At 47.3% G+C, this 27,655-nt stretch overlaps 1 protein-coding gene across 1 annotated transcript in view; it reads left to right on the forward strand.

The window, feature by feature from the left end:
* The first annotated feature begins 7,293 nt into the window (after positions 1-7,293).
* Positions 7,294-27,655, forward strand: part of SYNDIG1 (synapse differentiation inducing 1) — a 55,773-nt gene continuing 35,411 nt past the window's right edge. The window contains exons 1-3 of the mRNA XM_034060955.1: positions 7,294-7,477; positions 16,762-17,331; positions 25,636-25,773. Coding sequence (XP_033916846.1) covers positions 16,852-17,331; positions 25,636-25,773 — 618 coding nt within the window. The 5' untranslated portion in view covers positions 7,294-7,477; positions 16,762-16,851. The remainder of the gene's footprint in view (positions 7,478-16,761; positions 17,332-25,635; positions 25,774-27,655) is intronic.

The raw sequence follows: 27,655 nt of genomic DNA on the forward strand, positions 1-27,655 counted from the left end.
CCAGCTGAAGGCCTGGCCTCTAGTTCAGAAGAAATGGGCTGCCAGTTTAATTACTTTATCACAGGTATGGCATTAATAATATGGGAATACATTTAACGCTGCTAAGTAACAGCAATACAGAGGATTTTGTCACATGCATGACAATTAATGAGTGGTGCATGGTATTTCTGCTTCTCCTGAGTTCCCTTTTAAATGATGCTCCTTGTGATTTGAATTTCAAAGAGTACTTCTCCTAGTATTTCTCATTATTGATGGTGACTGTTCGCTGGAGCATCTCAGTGCTGCTTTGTTGGCTCATCACTTTTGATTCTATGCCCAGATGCTAAGGACAGAAGCATGCAATTAATTTGGAAGCACAGCCCTCCACTGATTCCAGCAGGGAGATCATCCTTGAACACCAAGGGTCTGACTTCCTTTAATACTGTCTTTACATGGAAAATGTCTTCCGTTTCCACTGTAGAGCTCTTTTGTGAGAAGGGATCTCAAAACTCTTCTTGCTGTAAGAATATACAAAGAGACAGCAGAGAACTATAAGCTACAGGAGGTCCCCTTCCCTGTTGTGGGTAAAAGGAGATCTGATTCTGGAGGCACTGGATAAGCAAGACAAAAAGGACAAGCAGTTTGGGATCCAGACCTCTTCCCATGGACAGAAAGGACAAGAAGATGAAAAGCTGCCTTTTTTTCCTCTGGAATGCTGAGGGTCTTTGAGTGTCCAGACTTCCTGAAGAGCTTCCCTGTACATATCCCTACCCACATGAACATGGCTGCAGCACTCTGAACACAGCATGTGAACTAGCACCTCCAGCTAGCACTGCCCAGTGCAAGTAGGGAATTGCCAGAGCATCCCTCAGATATTTGTTAGAACATTTTCTTTGTGAAAAACCCTTCCTCTCCAGTTACTCCAGGGGAGAGGAGCCCTGTATTGTATATAAAAGGCAGGTAAGCACATAGAAGTAATAAGAAAGATAAATTTATGTTCCCTTCTGCATTCTAAGGTGGCATCAGTTAATCCAATGAGTGTTCCTGGCAACTGGGTATTTATCAGCCAGACAGATTAAATCCTTTAGTGAATCTAGTGGGACCATTCATTAAGCAGTATTCAAGCTATCAGTGCTCAACTACACTACTTACTAACCATAATGTCTTATCATTTTGGTTTGTCCCCTCCAGTTTGCCCTTCCACAACTTTTCAGATCAGCTTCTTTCTCTCTGCCTGTGAAACACAACTGTTTCTCATGGAGCTGTCCATAACTTCCATTAGCTTCTCATTCCATTATTCCTTATGTACAGCATCTTCTCTTCGTGCCTGTGGTCTGTCCAAGTAGCCAAGCCTGAGACCAGGTCCTGTCATCTGCCTGCATGCCTTTACAGAACAAATCCTCTTCAAGCTCTTGGCAGACATCCTGAAAAGCAGTGGGACTGCATCCCTGCCATGGGAGCTGCAGCAGGAGATTGGAGTTGAGAATCTGTACTTCTCTTTATTTTCATGGTCTGTTAGTGCAGAAAGGAAAAGGCTTTTTCATTGTTTCTTGCCAGCCATAGAACACTCTCCTGATGTTCCAGTACAGGCACCAACTAATTTAAATCTTTAGGATGACGGAGGATTTGGAAACCATTGTGTCCTTCATGCACAGATGCTCTTGAGGCTTCTAAGCTTTGAGGCTTCACCCAGGCTATGTAGGCTGCAGGCAGCAAGAAAAGGGCCTGGCACTTTCCTTAAATCACAGTTGCCAAAGTGGAAATCAGACTCCTAAGGCTCACCCAGCTCCCTAACCACTGGGGCATCCTCCTGCCTCCAGCCACTGCTCCAGAGAGGTACAGCTCCTCCAGATGCCTTGTGCCAAGTCCATTGGTGTTATATGACAGAGGGATTAATCTCTCTTTAAGTGTCTGATTCAGCCCAATATGACAACCTGCAATTCATTTAATTTAACTTAATGTCTGCCTAGTCAGGCATCAACATGCCCAAATCTAGGACTGAGGCCTTCAATGGTATTAGATGCTTTCCTCTACTCTCCACTTTTCCTATTCTGGCTAGTTAAAGTATCAGATCTTTGGGGAAAGGACCTTCTCTTACCACATTTATATACATGTCCCTACATACTGGGAGCATGAGAAATACTCTAACACAAGTAACAGTTCAATTTTCGTGGCACTCAGCTGTAAAGAAGCATTTGACTTAAAGCAGTTCTGCTGTGGTTTCACAATGGATGGAAAGGCATTTAAAGTGAAACAGCTCAGGAGAGCTCTAACATATCCAAAGGGAACCTTTATAATCTCAGATTGTCTGAGCCTGTTCAAGGTCTGTAACACCTAAATATTGCCACCAATGACTGGTTCCTTCCCTTATGAAATAATCACAAGGTGGCCTTGGCATGTTTCCTGTCTGACAGATGGCCACATCTCAATTAGCACTAACCTATGCCTTTCCTGGCTACCTCAGAAGGCCAGCAATGCAAGGCAGCACAGAAATGATACAGTTCCCTCTCCCTTGGAGCTGTCCATACTGGTCAAGGAGCTGCCTTATGAATAGGGAAGCATCAGTGCCAGCCCTTGCTGTAAGGCTTCCTGGAAGCATCCCAGAAAGTTCAAACCTGAGAGCTGCACACAGGGAGACGAGGCACAGATGGCAAAATAAGAGCAATGTGAGTTGTTTTCTCCTTAACTTCTGAGTCTCTCAGCTCCTGGACATATGAAGAACTGGGTCACTTGATCTCAGTTCATGTAACTCATCTAGAGCAAAGGAGACAGAGACAACCCCTTCCAGAGGCTGGGATGAGGATTTGTGTATACAAAAAGATGGTTCTGTCTCACTTTTGCTAACAGGTCCTTCCAAATTAATTTAGTACCAGCTGTAAAGTCCTACACCCTGTTTACTTCATCCTCCTAGCAGAGGCTATCTCACAGCCATGCTTTCTTGGTGCAGGTTAGGCAGAGGAGCAGTGACTGCATATGGATTCTTCCTCTTGCAAGTAAGCACCCATACCCAGTTTACGAGAGTAAAGAAGAGTTCAAAGCAATTAAACACTTTATTTTGAGCTAAGCTACATGGTTTACCCAGCCAAAAATAAAGAAGAAACATATATATATATATATATATATGTATTACTTATCAGTTTGCCATAAATACAGAATAAGAAATAATGAAAATGCTTGGCTTAACCATTTTTATTCTTGTTTCAGAGCTACCAGCAAGCAAATCAACACAAAGTTCAGCTCAGCCACCTTAGCTAATCCTTTTTTCTTTCCCAGAAAGCTAAAAGCACTCCTGGCTATGCCTTTGGGGTCTAATCCAATTAAATGGAAAGATTCTTCTTGCTTTTGGCAGGAAGAGGTTACAGATTTTGGGCTACTTCCCGGTTGCTCTGTACCATCGCTCTGAATTATCATCAAACGAAATGTGGTTCAGGCCACACCAGTACTTATGGTGCCAGGATTTTCGGCTGACTGAAGATGACCGCAGGGGACAGTCAGCCACCCAGCTGTTGCTTTAGAGGTATTAAGTGGCATTTTGTTTCCTCTGCAGAGAAGGATGCTGGATAAACAAGGAGCCATCCACAGAGCCAGCAGGAGCCTTTAGCAGAAAGCTTGCAGGGAAAGGTGTAACCCAGGTTCTTCTGCTGGAAGAAGGAAGCTTCTTTGGTAATCTAGGTCTGGGCTTCGATCTTGTGCTGGGAGCAGTGAGAAGGAGCAGCACTTGGTCCATCCTCTCTCCTTCTTCCTTGTCTGGTGATAGGTGGTGCTGCTGCTCTTCCTAGAGCCCAGGGATGCACTTGCAGGTCGCTGTCTTTCCATTTTCCTGTTCAGGGTGTCCTGGAAACTGCGAGAGCATATACTGCACTAAGACCCTCAGACTTTGTTTGCACAGCTGAGGACCACAGCCTAGCTTTTCTCCCACCAGCTCCCGTGAGTGATTTAGTCCATCAGCAGATGTACCAGCAAAGGATGCTCCCCAAATGCTCATGGCTACCGCAAAGCTCAAACTCGCTTCCTGCAGCATTTCGTATGTGGTTTCCAGACAGGGAATCTGATGCCTTCCAGGCGGTTTTGGCCAGGAGGCTTTCAGAGCAGCTCTGTCTCCAAGAGCTCTCACAGAATGACTGCTAATGGTCCTGCAGAGCATCCGGAGGAGCAAAAAGCAGGCAGTCAATCGGGTCTGTCTGGCTCTCCAGCTGGGTGCTGTGACAGGGTGGTTACACTGAAGCCAGTGGTCGAATGCTTGGTCAGTGTCATTGCAACAGCCCCAGTCAGAGCAGCCAGCTGTGAAATGATCTTCACTGGAGCTATAACATTATGTACCTACAAAGGCTCATCCTTTCCCTAACTTCTGCCAAACAGTAATCTCTGTTTCCAGCTGGCATTTCCTTTTTACATCCTGCCTTGATGACTCTAGATCTCTAGCCTCTCACAGACAGCAGGACCCGTGGAGACTCCCAAGCCAACATTAGGCTGCCCTGCATCCCTCCCATCTCTCCCTGTGCTCTAAGCAGCCTTGCCTTCCACTCTTCCTCTTTGCAAGGATTAATCTTGTTCTCATTATTCACCAGATCTTTGAACAGCAGCTTCTCTGGAGCTCAGGCCACAGCTAAGCCCTGTTCAGAAGCCCTGGGGAACAATTACTCACATCCCAGTTCATAAAGCAAGAAGAGGTCCCTGGTTGCTATGTACTTTGTCCTAGCAGGTTGCTGGCATAAACTTAGAATAGCAAGCAGCTCAAGTGATCCTCCTGCAGCCATCAGGCCCAAGGGAGGTAGGCTTCTCCTCCTCCCCTGCCTTGCCCCTTCCCAACACTTCTTCATGCTTCTCTCTGTCACTGCAGTGCTTTCTGTCACAGAACCTTTCCTACTGAGGTGCATCTGCATCAGCCCCGGAGGTATGAAAAGCACCTTTAGAACTGGAAAGATTAGAATCATAGACTAGTTAGGGTTCAAAAGGACTTTAAGATCATCTAGTTCCAACACCTCTGCCATGGGCAGGGACACCTCACACTAAAATCTGCCACCAAAGATTCTAAAGATTGTGTCCAGCAATGGCTAGCGACCATTACTAGACACGTAGCATGAGTCTCCCCAATTCCTTTCCACCCAGGAAGCTGTGAAATGTGTTGGCACAATGTATGAAGGATGCACCGTGCATAGGCCAATTTATGCCAGCTTAGGGAAGTGGCATGATTAACACTAGTCAGATCACTTGTAAGCTCCTTTTTGGGTGGTTTTCAGCAAGAGAAGAGATTGGCAACTGAAAAGGGTGAAGAATGTAGGTCTGCAGCAGGGTGAAGCTCTGGAGCAAGTGACAGCTGCTGTGGGGGTTGGGTTGGGATTGCTCCACTGGGATGGGCTTGGTTCTGCTGCAGAACTCAACCACATGAGGCCTGGTTTTCCTCATGGACACAAAGGCCAGTGGTCTTCATGGGCTGAATGATGAACATGATCTAGTTTGGTGCAAGAATGGAAAAGGTGGAGAAATGGCATTAGAGAAAAGTGGTATGTTCCTGATGTCACTGAACTTCCCCTTGATAACAGCATGGAAAACACTTTGTTTGGGAAGAGTCAAAAGAAAACAGGATCACAGGATGTGGCTGCCTGGAAGCCATAACATTTGATTGATGACCCAGAAATCCCTTCCCTCCCATGTTTTTGCTGTTGTTTGCTTCTAATTCCAAGAAGAAAAATAATCTAATAGATCCTTTTGGAAATATTGCCCCATTTCCTCCTGTTCCACAAGTACTTGTGGTCATTAAAACTATTCTGCCAGGAATCTATTATCCATCCAAGCCAGCTGGTATCTCTGGTGCTTGGCCATAAGTAGCTGCACTGTAGCAGCTCAAAGTCATCTGATTGAAGCCAGCCACCCTACAGTTGTGTTTCTTTACAAGCAGAACAGAACAACAGCCTTTTTCCTCGAAGTGTTACTCGGTAAAAGCATAATGACTGTGGTTTACAGGCTTCTATTCCTGAGAAAGCAGAGGTGAAAAGCACTTTAGAGAATCAGGGTGATCATAATTCGGGGTTATTTTTTCAGCTGATTACATATTTATTCTCTCCCAGTGCCTATTAAACTAAGAAATAAACTGTTTTCTATAAGACACAAGCCCTCTCTGAAGACTGGAGCAAAAATGAACCAGATATTTAGATGGAGAGAAAAAATCTTTCCTGAGCACCACTTGGAGTTTGGAAGAGAACTAAAATGTTGTGAAAGAGGGAAAAAAGCAGAAAATCCCCAGAACAGGTTCAAGTTAGTTCATGTGTGGTTTAATTCTTGAACATTCCCCTTCAGCACAGGTTTGGCATGGGTTATTTTGGGATTATGAATAACAACCAGCAAGAAGCAGGTGGGGAGAGAAATCAGTCTTAACTCGGTGAGAGAGACAAAGGCAACAAGAGGGGTAGATTGAGATGAGACGTTAGGAAGAAATTCTTCCCTGTGAGGGTGCTGAGGCCCTGGCACAGGGTGCCCAGAGAAGCTGTGGCTGCCGCATCCCTGGCAGTGTTCAAGGCCAGGTTGGACACAGGGGCTTGGAGCAACCTGCTCTAGTGGAAGGTGTCCCTGCCCATGGCAGGGGGTTAGAACTGGATGAGCTTTAAGGTGTCTTCCAACCCAAACCAGTCTGGGATTCTATAGAAAGGCCTCATGTCTCTACTTGCAGTGGCCAAGGCAAGCAGTGCTCTAAACCAGGCATGTAATATTCCAACCGTGTTTTGAGCCATAGATGTTGAAGCATCTAGAAAGAAGTGTCAGAGAAGCTTTTAGGCAATGACTTGGCTAGCAGGACTGTAGGGGATGGGAAGAGGATGAACCAGCCAAGCTCACTCGCACTACGCACAGGTTAGGAAGGCAGGGAACACCCCCTTCCTCCCCTCCCCAGTGCTGCAGCACACAGCCTGGCATGCTATCACTTGAGAATTAAGCACACAAAGTTCCTCAGACCTGCTGGAGCTCCCCATCGCCTCGGGGAGCTGGTGCATCCCCCGGCAACACAGGCAGCTGCCAGCACATAGGTGCCTGCGTGACTGCGGGAGCCTCGCTGGCAGAGCAAGGAGTGGGGGGCAGCCGGTACCCCCGGAGTGAGCGCTGAGCGGAGACACCCAAGCCCCCCGGCTGGGAGGAAGGGCCAGGGAGGAGGAGGAGGAGGAGATCTTGCCGTGGGGGTAAGCAGCGAGGGATGTGATGCTGCTCCTGCTGCAGGAGCAAAGTTGGCCGCGCTGCCACGCAGGGCTGGTTCTCCTCCTTTCCTCCTCCCCTTCCTCCTCCTCCCCGCGAGTTAAGCGCACAGTGCAGCCCGGCGGTGCAGCCTCGCCGCCCGCTAGCCCTGCCCGGTCCCCGGTCTTCAGCCTCCGGTCCCGGTTCCTGCCTGTCGGGATGGTGCCGGTGTCCCCGGCCGGGCGCTGAGCCGGTCCCCCCCGGCCGCCCCTCCTGCAGCCCCCGGCGGATGGGAGGGAGGGAGCGAGGGAGCACCGCGCTGCGGGTCACCTTGCAGGTGAGCGACACCCCCCCCTCCCCATCCCATCCCATTCCCTCTCATTCCATCCCATTCCCTCTGGGCAGCGATGCACCAACCCCTCCATTCCCATCCTCCGGTCGGGGGTTCCCGGCGGGCAGCCCCGGGGCTTTGGGGCTACCCCGGGGCTGCAGAGATCCTGCCCCAGCCCTGGGGACACCCGCGGGGGTGCTGCTTCGGTGCCCGGTCTTGCAAGGGGGGGGGTTGGTGTCAGAGGAGGAGGGATCCGGCTTTTCCAGTGGCAAGGTTTGGATTGGGAGCACTGGAAGGGAAGGTGTGCGTGGGGTGCTCCTTTTCCCTTCCCTCGGCCAGGAGGAAGCCCCTCCAGCTCAGCGGGGCAGAGCATCTTTCCATGCCAGCACCCGGTACCCTGCCTGTGCAGCGTAGACCCTGGGCTGGGAAGTGGAAGAGGGGCTGCGCTGCCCTGTCCCTGCTCAAGAGGCGCCGCGTTGAATTTCTTTTCCTTCCCATCCTTTAGTTTCCTGGCAGTGACAGCCAAGTTGGAGAGAGCAATGGTTCAGGTGAGGAGGCAGGAGTGGTCCCTGCTACTCAGGTGCAGAGAGGGGTGACCTTGGGTAGGTCCCGCATGGCTGCCCCATCCTCCTAAAGCATCCCATAAGGGATCAAGGAGAACCCTTCAGAAGGTCAAGAATAACCTTTAGTCTTAGAAGAGAAGGCTCAGGGGGGGATCTTATCACTCTCTACAACTGCCTGAAAGGAGGATGGAGCCAGGAGGTGGCTGGGCTCTGCTCTCAAGGATCAAGGGATAAGAGAAGGGGAAATGTCCTCAAGCTGCACCAAGGGAGGTTTAGACTGGATATTAGGAGCAATTCCTTCCCCAAAGGGCAGTCAGGCATTGGAACAGGCTGCCCAGGGCAGTGCTGGAATCACTGTCCCTGGAAGTGTTCACAAACCGTGTAGACAAGGCCCTCAGTGCCATGGGTTAGTGGTGGCCTTGGCAGTGCTGGGGGACAGCTGGACTGGATGAACTCGAGGATCTTTTTCAACCTGGTTGATTCTATGATTGAGTAGGAAGAGGCTGGCAAGTGCATTGAGACCTTTCTGGAACTGGCACTGCAGGAGTGCAAGGCTTCCTGGAGCAGGACTGGCAGCTCTTGCTGGTCCAGAGTGTGCTGCAGGAGGAGAGGTGCAAGGGTCTGTGCTGGACTGGTGGTGGTCGTGATAGGTTTTGTCCTCCCATAAGAGCAACAGTGGCAGGAGTTCCTCTGGAGAGCAATCTGTTGAACTGTCTTTGAAACAACTGAAGCCAAGAGGCTGCAGCCTCAGTATGTAATGAGAGAGAATGAAGCCAAAGAAACCACCACCTTAAACTTTCCAGGGAGCTTAAATATTCAAATCACAAATAATTAGACATTAATCCCTCGTAAACAACAATTAAAAGATGCTTTGATATTCTTAAACCCAGTTAGCTGGTACTTTCAGGGGGATTATTGCAGTCAGAGCAGAGAATGCACTTTTCTTACATTCATGTATTTAAATGACTTGCTCTTAATTATAGTTAATGAGCTATCATCTTCAAAGTAGCTGCATTTAGATGCTCTCCAGATTAGTTTCCAATTACCTCACCCCGAAGAATAAGCCACTTTTGATTTTACTGGCCAAGGTGATGCTTTGTTGGCATCCTGGCAACTACAGGTCATGCCAGGCTGTACATAGGAGAAATGCATTTGTAGGAATTAAACAAAGTCTCCTTTTATTAAGTGGCAAAGCAGACATCTCCCACCACTGATGCCATAGGCTCTGGAATCAGTCTCGCAGGCACAGGGAGGCTCTTCGTTGTACAAATGCAGATGCAATGCAGCACTGGTGTAGATGGGCACCACCACTACACATTTAACTTGAGGAAGGCTGCTTTGTGAATTTAAAGTACTTCAGATTCTGAGGATAGTGTTAGAGAGATGGTGCAACATAGCTGGATAAGAGGTTTTAGTCTTTACTGTGAATTCTTATTCGCAGACAGCTACAAATGCTTCTGCCCAGGAGAGTTTTTAATACTGCCTATGTGGTTATTAAGATTGCAGACAACATATTGGGACTCCCAAATGTTTTCTTTGCTTTGGAGATTCAACTTCTTGCAGGTTATTGTTTGTACAGGGCCACTGGGAAAAAGTGGGAAAGAACTGCAGAGGTTTAGACAGGAGGAAATTACTCTGCATGTTAGTGGCTTTGCTTTGACAAATGTGAATAGTGCCTGTGTGTGTGTGAGCATCTGCTCATGTCTGCAGGCACATCCCTGGTTATCAAATCAAAGGTTTCTCAATACTCTTTCCCTAGTAAAAGTTGGAAACTACTTTGAGCAATGAGATCACAGCAAAATGCTCCTCATCAGGTGTGACCCTGAGGATTTGAGTAGAGTGGTGCAACCTACAGCACCTAAGAATCATAAGATGTGCTTCGGGTTTGGTGTCATAACATGGAGAGAGTGGCAAACTGGTTATTTTCCCTGCACCAGCAAAGACTGCATTTCAAAACAGAGGTGCAGACTGTAAGAGGTGTGAGCTGTTAGCATGCTGTTAGCACAGCTTATACACAGCGTTCTGCTGGGTATGTTATCTGTGTGTATGCATCTATATACAACCTGAATGTGCAAAGTTCTCTCAGGAACCATCCATCCAAATCCAGGCTGTGAAGTATTTCTGTCCTTAAGCTTTAAAACTTTAGTTCACTGAGGCATGGGATGAATGAACTGATGGTTCACATCAAGTTGGCATCATTCAAGCAGTGCTTTAATGGGGTTTCTGTGCTTGAGTTGAGGGCTTGGACCCCTTAAAAATCCCCAGGGAGAGTGAAGAGCTCTGAAATGGAGCTTTCAAATGGATAGGTTTCTTGGAAGACAATCGTGACATAATTAAAGCCTTCCAGCCTCTATTCGTGTGCTCTCTGCAACAAAACCATATCCCTTCTCTCCACTGCACGTGGCTTGCAAAAGCATGAAGGCAATGGTGAGCTGATCTGCAGCCAGCCAGATGCCTGTGCCTCCCATATACAAATCTTCTTGGTCCCATGCTTGTTCTCCTCCCAAAGGGTGGAGGTTATGTGATTTTTCTTCAGGCTCTGGTAATGCCCCAAGTCTAATGGGCTTCATTATTCATTTCAGCTCTGATTTCTGCAGGGAAGGATGAGTATAGGATTAAAAAAGGTCTGTAAAGGTCAATCTACACCCACTGAAGCTACTTTTCAGTGTTTCCCTGCCTGCCCTGTCTGCCTCCAGCTACCAGTCTGGCTACATCTGAATCACCCCGTAAAGCTTGTGTCCCACAGCGTATTCCTGGCTCTGCAATTCTTCTGGAGCCTGATGAAGCAAGGCTGATTTTATTGCCCCAGCAGTGGCTGGTTAATCAAATCATCCTCGCCCTGATGAACTGGCACTGGCAATTTCACACTATTACAGAAGCCTTCTTCTAGCAAAGTGACTGACAGCCCTGGGGTGCTTTGCTCGGGGCAGGAGGTAATGGAAACCTTCATTTTGCACCAAGCCTGCACCACCAGGCTGTGCTCCTGTTCTGTCCTCTCTTTATTTACCACTCCTGCTTCAGGAACACCTCAGATCCCAGCCTAGAGCATAGTATTGGTGTGTTACAGGCAGAACAAGTGTGATGCTGGCATGTTGTCCTGCTTTGCTTTTCACATGCAATGTGGGAGTGCGAGTAGAGCCAGATGAGCTGGGTGTATGCAAGAACTGGGTTGTAAGGGTGCTTGGCTGCCCATCAGGAATAAGACCTGAGTGGATTTCGCCCTAGAGCCACATCTGGGTACTGCTATCTGTGGGCCAGCCTGGCTAAAGACACAGTTAAACAGGGACTTTGTGTCAAAGGGAAGCACTGGAGTAGGTGCAGGCAGACCAAGAGGCCCGGGTGATGCTTTAATGTTGATGTTTGTGGGTGAGCGTCTCAGGGTTCATTTAGATGCTCTGCTGCATGCAGGAGGGGCTTTGGCTTTCTGCAGACTCCTACAGGGCAGAGCATCAGGCAGCTTCTTCTAAGCTGGAGAATGTTAATTCTGTTGCAATACTAAAACTAGGTAGAGGGTTTTGGTGGTAGCTTAGTCTTTCCCAGATCCTTACATCTAGATTGACCCTCAGCAACTAATGCAGACTCTGTAGCATAGGGACCAAGAAGACTGAGGAGCTCACTTAGGAAGAAGTTTTTCTCATGAAGACACTCAGCAATTAAGGATGCAATTATACACCCCAGAGCACAGCTGTATTCACTTGCTTCAAAAGTGAAAGGCAGCACAATTTTCTGCTCCTCGAGCTGGCAAAAGGGCCTTCAGCCTGACCATGCTGCTGAAGGTAGTGACCTGAGCTACTTCATTATGTGTCTCTCTCTTTATTATCTCCCGAAGGTTAGTTTTAATGTGCTGGACATAATTAAGAGAGTTTTACAGAACAGCTTTCTGGGATGGATGAAGGGAGAATGAAGGTCAGCTTAGCCTTCTGTTAGGAAAGGTAGGTCTTTTTAAAGCAAGAATCAGTGCTCATAACTCCGTCTCCCCAGTCTGCAATGGAGTTGGGGCTCAGAGAGATGTGATGAGGATGAATACGTTTGGGGTTCTCAAATGGTCCTGTTCTGTGTTACTGGGGACCCTCTGAACCACAGTGCTGCAAACGACCCAGAGATACAAGCTGGTGTGAAGTCATCCTGTGCAGCATGTGCATGGATAGCCAGGCTCAGACAGGAGGGTCTACATTTGCAGCCAGCAGAGAAGGAGAAGGCAGGAGAGAGTGTGTCAGGCTCAAGTACTCTGCTGATGTGGAGATGCAGTTAGGGCTATTTACATGGCAGTCAGCTGTTGTTGGTCAGGGCAGGTATTTATGACCTGGAAAGCACAGTTTTGTCATCAGATGAAAAAAGGTGCGAATTTGGACTGAACTCAACCAAGAGTTGAGGCTCTTGGAACAGTCGGGAATGAGGACTGCTGGAAAAGCTGGAATGTGTCAGGCTTTCCTTGGAGGTAACTTGAGGAAAACTGAACCAAGCCCCAGTTTGTTCAATTAAAAATAAATATATGAAACTCCACATTTAATTTTGGCTCAGGCAGACGCTTCCATCTGCTCAAGAGGAAATATTTTGTTGCAGGGATAATGTTTTAAGTCAACACAAGGTAATTCCTCCTTTCTGCTCCCCCATTCTTTGGTTCAGCTACTGAATCAAGCAATCAATTATTCAGACAGAACTAATATGCATATGGTAATTGTTTCCACATTTAAATACACCTCTGGAAAGGCAATCAGGAGACCTGGATATTATTTCCAGCTCTGCTACTGTGTCTGATGTGACCTTGACCACTTCACTGCACTCTTGAGTCCCTCCTTTCAGGGCAGGACAGGCCCATATCTCACAATGGATTTGCTGCATGTTGATAATACTAAAATAGCATGGAGGTCTTCTTGCTTTCACTCTTAGCAAGTAAACATTTAGCTATCACTAATGCACGCATTCCTAATTCTCCCAGTGTGAGCTAGTTGCATTGCCTTATGAAACTCCCTGTAGTTTACTTAATAGGTCAAAAGGAATTTCAGCTGCTGAAATAGCAGCGTTCTCTTAAACCAAAACCACTTTAATGAGCCCAGCTAAAACAAAGAAGAAAAATACAAGTGAGAAAGGGATTTTTTCACCCCATTCCTTTCCTTAAATATTTCACTTTATAATCAGCTCTCCAAATCTATGCATTGCATGAGGTTTCTCTCAAGTAAAAGATCCATATGTGTTGTTACAATTTCTAGGTATTTGGAATACCTTAAACTATGATGAAGTTAACTGCATTATGCATTTAAAACTCCCTTATAACTGAAAGCTTGCACCAGGAAACCTGCATCTTCCAACCCTTCATCAGGCTGCAGCTCTCATAATTTGGCTTGTCTGCTCTTCAAGAGGTTTTCTCCCTTCTGCTTTCTGTTTGTGGCACTGGGAGAACCAGCACCAAACCCAGTGGATCTGGGATTTGTGAAGCTGCTCCAGTTCCTGCTGATGGCACAGCCCTGCAAAGGGTGGTTGTTGTCCCTTCTGGCCATGCTGTGTTAGGTTTTGAGTCACTGAGGGGTTGGCAGAAGGATGTGGGAGCAGCAAATGTCTTGTTGGGAGCATGGAAAGCAGTGGGAATCACTTTAGAGCAGATCGTAGTATTGTAACTCAAGCTGAAGGAACCTCATGTAGTTTCTAGTCCAGTCTCATGGTCAAAGCAGAGTTAACTATGAGATCACACCAGGTTGCTCAGAGCTTTATCCAGCTCGGTCTTTACTGCAGGGATGGAGGGATGCACAGCATTCCTGGGCAGCCTTTTCCAACTCTTGACTGTCTTCATGGAGAGAAGATTTCTGCTTATATCCAGGATCCCATGCAGAGATACAGGAGCTCTTTGAGCCCTTTCTCCTGGCTGATGCTCTGCAAGAACCACAGTGAAAGGCAGTGGGTATGGCCATAAGCCTTGGTAGTGGATGGGGACCCTGCCTTCAGCCTCACCACAGCTTGCCATCATATCCAAGTTTCCCAACCAATAAACCTGGTGATGTTTGGTCTGTCTGGATGAATGTCCTGCTCTGTCACGTGGGAAGGGTTGGGGTGTTTCAGCTGTAGCCTGGTATTTCAGAGGTAACTGAATTGCCTGTTCACACAGGACTTCTGGTACCGGGCAGGGGTCTGCAAGAGGCTGAAGCACCCTGAGGCTGTGCTACAGCTGTGTAAAGGGGAGAGCCCCATGGAGGCAGGAGGACAAGAGCATCCTGTCAGGTCACAGGAGAGCAAAGGAGTTTGGGGATGGAAGGCAGTAGTAAAGCTGGCTTCTGCTCCTTGTCTGGCTGGGGCACAGTGTTCAGCTGCTCACTCCTTGCCCTCCCTTCAGCTTGCATTTACCTGCTCACACCCTTTGCTTAATTAGTTTGTCAGCCCCTGTCATCATAGCAGGAGCCTGCAGAGCACCCAGCAGAGAGTAGCTCTCACTGCAGCTACTGTAGCTGGGTTCTGCTGTAGCACAAGTGATAGCTTAATAAACCACAGCATTGCAGACTATCTTGGCACTGGTTGCAACTTCTTATTAAAATAAGAAAGAGAGAGGGGAAAGAAATGCGAGAAATTGGAAAGAATGAAGGTTATAGTAACTAATGGCTTCACTTTTAATGCCAGAGACCTGGGTATAAATGTCTAGTCCCAAGGCAGAAATTAGAGTGAACTTTGATATATTTGTCAGTAGCTTGAATTTGGTTTTCCCTTCTGGTTCCAGCCTTGAGTCTGAAATGCAGAATTATTTCTGGTCAGCCTGGGTACCAGTGAGTGGTTTATGGGGAAAAATCTAAACTGTGAAAGGACAAATGAAACCTGGCTCAAACCCGATAAATGAACCCTGCATCTCGGAGCTGACTGAACAGATCTCTTATTTAGAGGTCTCTGATGAGTTTCATTTTCCTGTCAGCATCATTCTGAAACCTCACTGCAGTCCTAGGTAATGAGAGTGGCTCTTTTGGCTTTGAGTGTTTGCTCCCTGCAGGGAAGGCATCCTCCATTTCCCCCAGGAGGATGGGAAGTTACCTGCTCCATCCTTTGGGCTGCAGTTTGACCTGAAAACTGGGGCAATCTCAATGCAGACGTGTGAAGTTGGCCTGGGTCAGGTCAGTGAGAGTGCTTGCGGACAGGATGGTGGCTGAATCCACCTCCAAGGAGTCCCTGAAAGCAGGATAGAGGCTCTGAGCCACTGCATAAGCACATGCTGCGTTTTGCCCCTGAGCATCACTGATGGGCATATTCCATTGTCCTCGGTCTGAACACAGGGGACTCATTTCACCTGGCTTCACTCATCTGAAGGCTAGTACTAAGCTGAGAGCCCCCACCCTTTATATCATATGGGTATTGTTGTTCCAGAAACTGAGCTCATCAGTCCTGCTCACCTTGCAATTAATGTCCCCCAAGAAGCACCTTTGGGTGTCTGCAGTCAGTGAAATGAAGTCCAGCCTTCGAATCTAATTCTCCCACCAACACCAAGGTAGCCGCTGGTTACAGAGGCCTTGGAAATCTGATTTAACTCCCTTCAGCCAGTGGCTGAGAAGAGAACATCCCAGGGGAGGTTCTCCTTTATCCCTGAGGATGTGAAATTTCATTTGTGGCTGACAATGCTCTTAATCCTGCCTTCATATTGATGAAGGATCTCTGGGTACCTCAACAGTTTCTCAGTTTCCCTAGACAGCAATTGACCCTGTTAGAGCTATGCATCAGAATGCACTGGCAATCAAGGTGCTATTGATTTAAACCTAATGGCCGGCCACTTGGGAATTTCACCTGGAAAAATCAATGGCACCTTATTTTATTTCCTTTTTTTCTCCTGTTAAGATGTTACAATGAAGTGACATGAGAGTCTCATCAGCTCTTTACCATTAAGCAATACACTTGCAGAGCCAAGAACATGGAGTCAGACTCTGGTAGGGTATCTACAGCCAGGAATGACTGTAGGGTTAAACAACTTTCCTGGATTGCTTGCTGCCATCCACATCTCTCTCTGCTGACCTTCCCCAAGGCATGCAAGCTGCACTGCTATGTAGGGCTCCGGAGAGGATGTCTTGAGCAATGCATTGCCCTATTGCTGGAGGAACTCTGTGTAGAAAGGATGGTCCCTGTCTTGTCCTTGCCTCATTTTGGATGCTTTCTTTCCTCCATCCCAAGGAAAAAGTGTCACTCAGAATCTGCAAGTTTGGTTTACAAGGCTGGTTTAAATACATGGTAGGTAAGCACCAGCCAAATGGATGCTTAGATCCGTGGCAGGACTGAGCAACACCACAGGCTCCCTCCTATCTCCTGAGGCATTCCAGGACCATGCCACATCTCTCTGGCTTCAGTGGGGTGGATGATTGGTGTCCCATGGAGGTCTTGAACGTTTTTCAAGCCAGCTCAGGGGGAACTGAGCCCCTGTGTCCAACCTGGCCTTAAACACTGCCAGGGATGGGGCAGCCACAGCTTCTCTGGGCACCCTGTGCCAGGGCCTCAGCACCCTCACAGGGAAGAATTTCTTCCTAATGTCTCATCTCAGTCTTCCCTCTGTCAGGTTAAACCCGTTCCCCCTTGTCCTGTCCCTACAGTCCCTGATGAAGATTCACTCTCTGACATCCTTGTAGGCCCCTTTCAGATATTGGAAGGCTGCTATTGAGTCTCCATTCATTATCTCTTGAAGTGATACAGAAGACAAGCTGATTTGGGTGCCTTGATACATTATACATTGCCTTTGTCCTCACCTTGATGTCTGTTTCCTTTCTTCCTCAGGAAAATGGGAGCCACTGCCCCAGTGTGACCTGCATCTAAGGTACAAGAAAACAAAGACCATTTGTCCTACTCCCTCGGACACCTCCCAGTATGGATGGCTTGGTGGAGCAGAACAGTGTGCTAATGCACAATAAGATCACTGAAGCCGGGAAAAGGAATGGTTTAATTAATACAAGGAACTTGGTGGCAGAGAGCCGAGACGGGCTGGTCTCCGTGTACCCCACCCCACAGTACCAGAGCCACCGAGCAGGCAGTCTTTCCTCTCCGGGCTGCCTAGAGAATGGCAGGAATGACCCTGTACAGCAGCTCCTGGACCCCAACATGCTGCAGCAGACAGTGGAGTCTCACTACCGGCCCAACATCATCCTCTACTCAGAGAATGTGCTGCGCTCATGGGGCGAGAGCATCAGCTCGGAGTGCTGTGAAACTACCTTCATCGAGGACCGCTCTCCCACCAAAGACAGCCTGGAGTACACGGACAGCAAGTTCATCGACCTCTCAGCAGATGACATCAAGATTCACACCCTCTCCTATGATGTGGAGGAAGAGGAGGATTTCCAGGAGCTAGAGGTCAGATGTCATTTGGGATACATGGGGAAGGCTGGGGAAGGAGGAGGACATGTTTGGGGTTAAGTGTGCAGCTTCCAAGAGGTGGTCTGCATGGGATCAGCCGCTTTGGAAGCTGGTCTGCATGGGAGCAGCTGTATCACTGTCTGCTCCAGACAGAAAGGTGAGCGGTTGCTCATCTTTGCTTGTTGGGTAAATTCCAACTTTATGGATACTAATGGCAAAATTCCCACTGGTCCTAATGGAGACCAGCGTTTGCCTCCTGTCTCTGAATGGGCTGATCAGAAACTGAAGGTGACCCGTATGCTCAAATGTTGTGTAAGTTGGGGGCCAGCAGCATCCATTCACATACATGGAGCTTGTCTTAGCATTCCAACTCTTACTTTCTCCTGCTTTGAGCTAGGCATAAGCAGATTGTTTTGCATTATGGAGCAAACATGAAACGTTTCTCTCTGTGAATGAACACAAAATCAGAAGTCTTTGGGTTTCAAGCTGCAATGAATCCCATATCTCTGAAATAAAAGGTTTTATTTGCTGATGGAGTGAAACACTTCATTAGATCCCAAATGCAATGTTGTCTTTTAGGCTCCTATGCATCATTGACTGCTCACAGTAAAGTAAGACACATTTTGTTCTCCAAATGGGGGAGACTATGGAAACCAACTTCATGCTTTCTTAAATGATGCATTGTTTTTGCTTCCAAAGAAATCTGTTTGGGTTTGGCTGAAACCGGCTGCCCAAGTACAACACAGATTTGTGGATGTGGGAATGGAGGGTGTGCATCAGGCTGCTTCACTCAGTGTTGGTCACAGCCTCCTAACCTAGCAGAGACCATTTGGCTGCATGGAGCAAAGCCATAGCTTCAGCTCGAATGGGCAGGTTGAGATCAGGATACTATTTGTGGGTGTTTCTCTGCTTCTGGGGGTTTCTCCATTGAGATATAACAAGTCCTAAAACTTCCATTTTCACCTCCTGTAATACCAGTGTCTCGCCTATGATCAGCACAGGGGCAACCCAACAAGAGCCTGACTTCTCCTTTATTCTCTTTTTCCCCCTGTATTCATAAGGCAGGAAGAGAGAGGTGTTTTTCCCAGCATGTGCCAGTAATACAGCATTCAGTGCCTCCGCAGGGAGACAAAAAGTTCCTCTCAGAGGCATGTGAAGGGTGTTTGCTCAAATCACACCCTTCTACAGCACTTCAAAATTGGCTGTGGGAAGCCTCGTTTTCTTAATCAAAACAAAATCCCTAGTTGCTGCCTTTTCGCCCTAGTTCCTCTCATGCAGCAGTGATGCAAGTGACTGCAGCAGGAATTGCCTAGTGGTGCTATTGACACATCCAGCCTCACATTTAGGCAGCAGAAAAGTACATCTCTCTCTTGTCAATCCAAACCCAGCAAGACCTTCTTTAGCCAGATGTTGGAGGATAGGCTAAAAAGAGCTGGAAAGGTAAGCAGGACAAAGGAAAAATCTGTTTTGTATCAAAAACCTTTCCCTTTTCTTGGTGGGATTTTGGATGCCTTTGCAGTGTAGGGCGCTTGATCTGGGTGTCTCTTCTAAGTGGTACTGTAGGTGCCAACAAGAAATCAGGAGAGGGGCTTTTGACAAGGGCCTGTAGGGACAGGACAAGGGGGAATGGCTTTAACCTGACAGAGGGGAGACTGAGTTGAGACATTAGGAAGAAGCTCTTCCCTGTGAGGGTGCTGAGGCCCTGGCACAGGGTGCCCAGAGAAGCTGTGGCTGCCCCATCCCTGGCAGTGTTCAAGGCCAGGTTGGATGGGGCTTGGAGTAACCTGGCCTAGTGGAAGGTGTCCCTGCCCATGACAGGGGTTGGAACTGGATGAGCTTTAAGGTCCCTTCCAACCCAAACCAGTCTGGGATTCTGTGATCCGAAGCAGGGGTCCTGCACATTGCTGCAACTTGTTCATGTTTAATTTGGTTTTTAATAGCAGTGCTCCTCGGGTCCTGGTGCAATGTTATTCTGCCTGTGAAAATCATAATTGTCTGGAAGGAAAAAGGTTTCAGACGCATCTCTCATTAGCATTAACAGCCCCACTTTGCTCCAGCAATTACCAGGCCTGGGCACAGAAGTCTGTGCTTTCTGTCAGAGCTTTAAACTTCTCTCTTTGGTGCCCAGCCCTGAAATAAAATGATTTCTTATTTAGGTATCTCTGGAACGCTAATAAATATCTTATGAGTTCTTTACACCAAAACTAATGGGCAGACAACTTGTCAAATGTGGTGGCAATGAAATATTACAAGAGTTACCAGCTGCAATATCCTCCTGTTAGAGTTCATGTGTAAATGCAGTGCCATCTTTTATCCAGAAACATCATTTGTCATATTACGCTCCTGCTAGTTTTCCTCCTAGCCCCTAGATAGATGGCTTATTTAGAGAAACTCAAGCTATTGATGGCAGCAAATTGAATTATTCATATGTGAGCATAAAAGAATACATCTGAGCACTCTCTTAAAACCTTTTCCTTTTTTTCCCAACAATGTATGTCTGAAACAGTCTCTGAAAATGAAATAAATAGAATGTTCTGGGGAGTGAAAGAAGAAAGGAAATGTAGTGCTTTCGAATTAAACCTGCCTTCTTTTATTCCTGTACAAACTGCTGGATGCTGCTGTGAAACTCATCCCTGGGACATGAGCATGAAAATCCAGAGAGAGAAGCTGGCTCCTAAGCCATGTCTTCTTCCATCTAACCCCTCTTCTCAGTGTTCCCAAGCATCTCCTGGTCACGCATCTTCCACAACATGAAGAGGCAGCCCTGGAGGTGTTTATGCATGTTGAGACCCACAGTGTACCTGTTTTCTCCTGATGTTTCCAGTTTGCACAGTCTTGGGTTGTCCTGCATTGTGCTGATAAGACCCAAGCTCCTGTAACTTCAGCAGCCCCTGGGAGTAGGTATCCAGAAAACATGTTTGGACATTCACTTGGGGACCTGAGCATGGTGGGGTTCGCCTACCAGAGAGCTCTGAAGCATGGGCAAAGAGGCAGGCTAGTGCAGGTCTTGCATGCTTTAGGTACTTGCTTGTATGGCCATTTCCCTTCAGGGTCTTACACCTTGCACTAATGAATTCACTGGTCATTGCAGAAGGGAAAACAGTATCTTCTCCATTCTGCACATTGGGAACTGAAGAAAATGGTGCAGTAAATCATGGAATCATCATAGGATGGCTTAGGTTGGAAGAGACCTTTAAGCTCACCCAGTTCCAACCCCTGCCACGGGCAGGGACACCTTCCACTAGACCAAGTTGCTCCAAGCCCCATCCAGCCTGGCCTTGAACACTGCCAGGGATGGTGCAGCCACAGCTTCTCTGGGCACCCTGTGCCAGTGCACACCTAGAGATGTGTTGTGGATCTGGGAACACAATTTTAGTTTCTTTTCTCCCATGGACATGCTCAGAAGAACACAGGATACCTCTTACAGAACAGTTGTGGGTGCTACACAGGATACCTCTTACACAGCAGTTGTGGTGCTGAGGCAGTGCAAGGGATGGACTGCAAAATGGCCAGGTTTATGTCATGTCCTTCTGCTGCTGTCAGAAGCAGAGCATGGGGCTCTATGGGCCATTGGTCTGACCACGTAGGACACACACACTTTATGTCCCTGGATTTCTGCACAGATACATTATTAAGAGGTTACGAGAGTGATTACACTTCATTTGTGCTTGATTTATTTTTGTCCCTTAAAGGAGAAGCCATTGGAGACTGGAGATACTGAGTCCTGCCAAGGGATATTAACCTTTATTAGCCAGCCCTAGGTGAAGGGAGCAATGGCTGGGAAGTCACCTTCAGCAGTTTCCAAGTGCCCTCCTATGAATCCTGTTAACAGCAGCCAGGACCCAGAGTGATTCCCTTTCCCATCAGCACTTCCCTGAGCTTTCAGACTGACAATGTGCAGTGCAGTCCCTGAGCTATAGGCAGACCGGCTGTGGGTGTCAGGAAAACATCCCAAGGCAGATGTTCAAAATCCAGGAGACAGGAGGAAGAACAGGCTTGGATAGTTGTATCCAGGGTGTTTTTTTCTGCCCCTGGTATGTTTTGGTTTTGCAAGGTTATATATGGAAAGCTTTCCAAGCAAGGAGAGACCTCTGTGAGCCCATTCTGCAAGGTTGGCTGCTCAACTGACCGGGCAATTCAGGCTGGGAGCTGGGGAAACAGGAAGAGCTGGACCAGGTCAGGGTTAGTGGATAATGCATCATTTAAAGACCTTTGAAACTGAAAGGGAGCAACAGCAAAACTCAAAATAGCAAAAAAAAAGGAAACAAATAGGGAAAACAGAATAAATAAATAATACGTCACCAGGACAAAGAATGGAGAGGGACATTTTGCAAGGGCATTTAGGGGCAGGACAAGGGGGAATGGCTTTAACCTGACAGAGGGGAGACTGAGATGAGACATTGGGGAGAAATTCTTCCCTGTGAGGGTGCTGAGGCCCTGGCACAGGGTGCCCAGAGAAGCTGTGGCTGCCCCATCCCTGGCAGTGTTCAAGGCCAGGTTGGACACAGGGGCTTGGAGCAACCTGGTCTAGTGGAAGGTGTCCCTGCCTGTGGCAGGGGTTGGAAATGGATGAGCTTTAAGGTTCCTTCCAACCCAAACCATTCTGGGATTCCGTATAGCAACAGGTTCTAGACACATCATCTCTTCAATAAGCATTAGCCAGATGCTGCACACCTACTCAGTAAATGTGCCGAGGCAGAGCAGTGATAAACAGCAGCCCTTAGCAGGAGACCTCCGACCCAGGCTGCTGCCTTCAATGTCTGCTGCATTTCAGTGAACTCACACTGCTTGCAGTAAGAGTAAAGGGATGCAGAGTGCTGGTCAGAACAGGGTTATCGTGTTTAACTGCATTGCTGGAAGAGGCATTTAGTGGAGGGAAACAGAACACGTATTATCTTACAGTCACATCATGCACTGTTCTGTCCAAATCAGACCACTGGACCATCTGGATTTGAAGCAGATCCCACAGGGCCTGACCAGAAATTAGTTTTGTGTGCAGTGTGTGCATGTTGCTGAATTGGTTGCTTTGAAGGAAAAAAGGAGTAATACCAAGAGGGCTGTTTCCTGAATATCTATCAAAGGTTACTGGCAGTGGTGGTTCACAGCAGACCTTGTTGTCTGACTTCTCCAGCATGCTTGGCGTTTTAATACTGTAAGGGACAATGTGGCCACCAAATCCAGCCTCTGGTATGTCACAGGCAGCCCACAGGAGGCTGTCTGCAGAGCCTCTGTGCACTCATCATGTCTGGGTTGAGGTAAAGCACGTAGCTTTTAGGGATTGCTAGCCTCGATTTAAGAAAGGGCTTCATGTAATAGAAAATCCATTACAACTGCAGAAAAGTGTTCATCACCATCTCTATTAGAAATCTGCACCTTGTGTCTGCTCTTCATCTCTTCTGCTTTCAGCCGCTGGGGTTTCTGCTGCTTTTCTGCCAAATGAAAGAGCTGTCTCTGATCAGAAATTATCTACTCATGCAGGCACTTACAGGCTGTGGTGAAATTGCATCTTAAATTTATCTTACAAGTGAGGTTGGCTTCTTTCTTTTTGGGTAGAAGACTTCTCTGTGGCATGATGCATGTACTTGCCTTCTGATTCCTGATGGGAAATGGTGGTACCAGACCTGAACTCACGAGGTACCCTTCCTCTCCATGGATCACATTTGTTCCTCCTGTGGTGCGTCACAGAGGGGGTTTGTTTTCAACTTGCTCTTCACTGAACACTCTGCTCTAGTTGTCCTTCCCATGAAATACATCCCAAAGCGCACACCCCACATTCCGCACTGTGTACAGACAGCCTTGCTCTGTGCCAGGTCATTCCTGCTCCCAAGCCATGGTTCTTTCCGGAATGAGGTGTCTACATGATTCAGTATCCCATATTAATATCCTCTTCTCTCTCTCCCCTATTCTGCACTCACTTGCTGAGGAAGTATTGCTATCAGCTGGAGGAGCCAGTGAAATTCCTGGAATAAAATCCATCAACGTTTGAGCTTCATTCTACCAGTCTCCAGGGTGGGCATGTTTCTGGTTATGTTCAAGGCTGACTTCTTGCTCAGGTCACTTGGGAAGCATCAGAAGCAGCCCCCTTGAATACAGAGGTCAAGACTTCCTGTTGAATTGTCCAGCACCCGAATTCCAGCTGCAGGGAAGGAGAGGAAGAGCAGGGAATCTCACTTCTCCTCTTCATCCTTTGTCACATCGACAGTTCCTGAAGAAGTGCAGTCTATGTCCTGCCAACACCATCTGTGCCTCATGCATTTTAGGTGTGCAGAGATGTGCACCATGTCCAGCTAGGTCATTCAGTGAAAGCCTGAAACCTCTAATGGTGTCACCTAGTTCTCTGCAGAAACAGGCCACTGTCTGCAGGTCCTTTTCCTACATTACCTGGGAGAATAGGAGGGATGTGACCTGATGAGAAAGGAAAAATGAAAGGGAAAGAGGGAGGGAAAGGAAAGGGCTGCTTGCTTTCTTTGCCATTCACTGTAACCAGCATCCATCTGGGCTTTCTGCTTTCTGCAAGAGTTTATGCTCTGCAGAGGGGACCCTCATCTGCTGGCAACTCCAGTCATGCCTGCACTCCTGAGATCACCTCTTCCTTGTCACAGACACGAAAAGGGTTTTGGGTAAACTGAGGCAGAGCTTGCTTTACCCTGTGCTGTCTTCTCAGCTGAGCTCCAGTTGTGTTAGTGAGGGATGTGTAGCAGTAGTCAGGGAGGATGAGGAGGGCTGTGGTTGTAATTAAAACATCTTTTGCTACAAAGGATCCATTGGAAGCAGGAAATTGCTGCTGTGTGCTCAATAATTTAGAGAGATGTCATGCCTGCTGCAGGGCCATGGGCACAGGAAGGTGTTCTCACAGCAGCACCTCGCATGGGCTTGCAGAGAGCACAGCTCACCTGGCCAGGGGGAGGACTGTGCACCTACCTGAGGTTACATCCTTCCCACTGCAGCACAAATGTGTCTCCAAGTCAGAGCCTGACTTGCAGTGGAAAGGAGCTGCCTTCTATAGATATTGTGTGTTGTGCAATAGCAGTGGAAGCTGCTGGAGCCAGATGTCATATCTGAAAAGGGGTGAATCCCTCCACATCCTGAAGGGACCCTCAGCTGCTGCTGCAGTGTCTTACCACCCCATGACACTACTCCTGTCTCTTGTCACTTACATGACTGCAGCTTCATCCGGATGTATTTTGCCCTGTTTCTTCTTCAGAGTTTACTAGCAGCATGGGGATGGTGGTATTGCCTGATTGCCAGGTTAGAGGAGCTCTGTTCAAGGAGAACTAGATTGTGTTTTTATCAGCTCAGTAAAAAGCCTGGAGTAACGGATTCATTAGGAGAGTAACTCTGAGGGATCTTTGCTCTAACAATGAACAGAATATCTCAGCCAGGAAAGGGATGCTCTTTGCTGGGTATTCTTCTGAGTGGTTACACAGGTTCTCTTTTGATTGCTTGTTGTTTGATTGGGGGATGCATTGGAGGTACACCACTAAAAATGTAAAACCTAATAGTTTGGCATTTCAGACTGCTTAAACTCATCTAACTTAACATTAAATTGTCTGTTTAGTCTTGATCACCACCAAAACCTTACAAGCCCATTAGCTATGCTATTCCCTAACTTCTGCTGGAGTGAAAAGCTTTCAGAAGGTTAGTGATATCAGGATGTAATTGTGAAAAGTTCCATGTAAATCCATAAAGAGACTGTTAAATGTGAAAGGACCATATTGATGATTGGTCAGCTAACCCAAACTGACTGTAACTGGTGAAAGTAACTCTGATTTCGCAGAAGACCCTCTAATGTCCAGCTCCTCTGGTGTCATAGAATCCCAGACTGGTTTGGGTTGGAAAGGACCTTGAAACTCATCCATTTCCAACCCCTGCCATGGGCAGACACCTTCCACTAGAGCAGGTTGCTCCAAGCTCCGTCCAACCTGGCCTTGAACACTGCCAGCGATGGGGCAGCCACAGTTTCCTTGTGTTAAGGTGAAGCTCTTCCAGGATCAGGAACAAAGTGAAGACAGCCAATGATGTAGCCAAATTGTCAAAAGATTCCCAAAGTCAGAAAGGTTTCTGGATAGGGAAGATCTATCCAGTAAGCTCAGGATTTGGCATTGTGTTGTGAGAGAGAGAGCACGTCAAGTTCATTCAATAGTGATGGAGGCTGTGACACAGTTGGTGAGGCCTGTCTTGATGTTAAGGAGTTGCCCTGGCATGACGGGGGAGATGATCACAGCCTTGGTCTGTGGCACAGGAGTGATCATGATGCCATTAACCAGCACCTTTCTGTTTCTCTCCCCCTTGCTATTCCAGAGTGATTACTCAAGTGACACCGAAAGTGAAGACAATTTCCTGATGATGCCACCAAGAGACCATCTCGGCCTCACTGTGTTCTCCATGCTCTGCTGCTTCTGGCCACTGGGGATTGCTGCCTTTTATCTGTCTCATGAGGTAATGTTCAAACATCTCACGGTAACTCAGTTTTGTATCCATCACTGTGCACCAGCAAGGGAAGTTCACCAAACCCAAAATGTGGGGCAAGACATCCTTTCTCTGGGGCAGTGGGAGTTATTTAAAGAGGGTAGTGTGTTCCTCACTTTTGTATGTCCCTCTGATAATGGTGGTTGTCTTGAGAGATACTTTGCTGAGGGAGGAATCTACAAAGTATTTTGGGTTTAGTTGATGATGGTCAGGTTCATGTCAGGTTATATGGTCTCTAGCTATGGATTTTCTGTGGACATGACTTCTAAGTGGAAAACACATTTTCTATCTCAAGCACTCAGAGTTCCTATTGGGGAAACTGATCTATTGGTTCTTGAACTGCTCGTCTGGAAAAGCAAACCAGGCAATATCCTTCCAGGAGCAGAAAAGCAATTTCTGTTCTGCAGAAGCAAATTTACTTTCCAAGAGCCATCTCCTTTCCCCCTGTGAAATTGCTCAGTCTGTTCTTCTTGTCCAAGCTCAATATGGAAATATTTTTTACCAGAGAAGTGACAGTGGTTTGGTTTGTTTCCTTCATGAGATGGGCTTGCAGGTTTCCAGCCTGTGCCTAACTAGCCATCAAGTCTTGCCCCATCATTTGCTCTGACAAGTATGTCTTCAGAAGTGCCTGCAGAGTAATTATTGAGTTTTCCAGCATGGCAGATAATGTAATGTGACAGAAAAGGAGTCACACTGGAAGTCCCATCAGTGACTGCAAGGGAACATTCACTTATATTTCTATCTACTGGTGATAGAAATGTCTATTGCCAACTACAGTCTGTACTCCACAGCACTGATGTCATTCACCCTTTCTCCTGTCTTTCTAACCTGTCTGCTCTAAACATCTACTAGCATTGTTTCTTTGTCAGAGCTGACACTTCAGATATGAAGAATACCAGTCTCCAATATCAAAGACATAGCACCACTCTTTCTTGTTTTCAATGCAGTGTCTGCATTGAATGTGGAAGCTTCTGAGACAACTAAAGTTTGTCCAGTGGAAAATAACAGGTTTCCTTGTTTAAGTGCTATTGATTTTTCAAGCTTGGGCCAAGGGATTTGTCTGATGACGATGACAGTGGAGAGTAAACCATCATGGCCATGTCTCTTCACACACATGGACTAGGCAGGGGTTTTCACCAGTGCTGCAGCCAAAGACAGGCTGAGAGTCTGTCACCGTTAGAAAACACCATTAGCAGTGTGTTTGCTCTGTGCTGGAGAGAACAGTGTGCTCATTCGTGTCCTGTGGTAGTGTTCCTTCAGGAGGCCTGGGAGTTGCTTTAAGGAATTCAGGGGAAGCACAGCACAGTCCAATAAATGCAAAATGAACAACGTAATTAAGTACTTCACAGCAGCATGGCTGAGAAAGTAATTGTGCTGAGAACCAGTGTATGGAGGACAGGGCGTCCGCATTAACTGTGAACTGATGCCAGGGGCCAGCATGAATCCACAAAACAGAAGCATAAGGGAGGTGGAAAAGGCCACGTGTAGGCAGGGAAGGATAATGGTATTGTGCTGGAGGATATAGGCACTGGAAAATGGAAACTTGGGTGTTGTTTGTGTTAGCATGATCACAGAATCATTAGGGTTACAAGGGCCTGATGGAGAACTGAATGTGGCTGCCTAAAGCTAGGAGCTGTCAGCAAAGTGCTTTGCTCTTACTAGGTTGAGAGATAATAAATTAACCTTTGTTAGTTGACCCCTTGGATGCCCCAGGACAAGCTGTGGCTAAATCCAGCCAGGAGAAAGGACTGTCTCTGAGGAGTTTTGCTTTCTGATTACTGCTTTGGGTTGGATGTAGAAATCTTTTCACCTCTCCCCTCTAAAAACTGATGATGATGATAGTGCTACCACC

The sequence above is a fragment of the Melopsittacus undulatus genome, chromosome 3 (genome assembly GCF_012275295.1).
Source record: "Melopsittacus undulatus isolate bMelUnd1 chromosome 3, bMelUnd1.mat.Z, whole genome shotgun sequence".
NCBI classification, from domain to species: domain Eukaryota; kingdom Metazoa; phylum Chordata; class Aves; order Psittaciformes; family Psittaculidae; genus Melopsittacus; species Melopsittacus undulatus.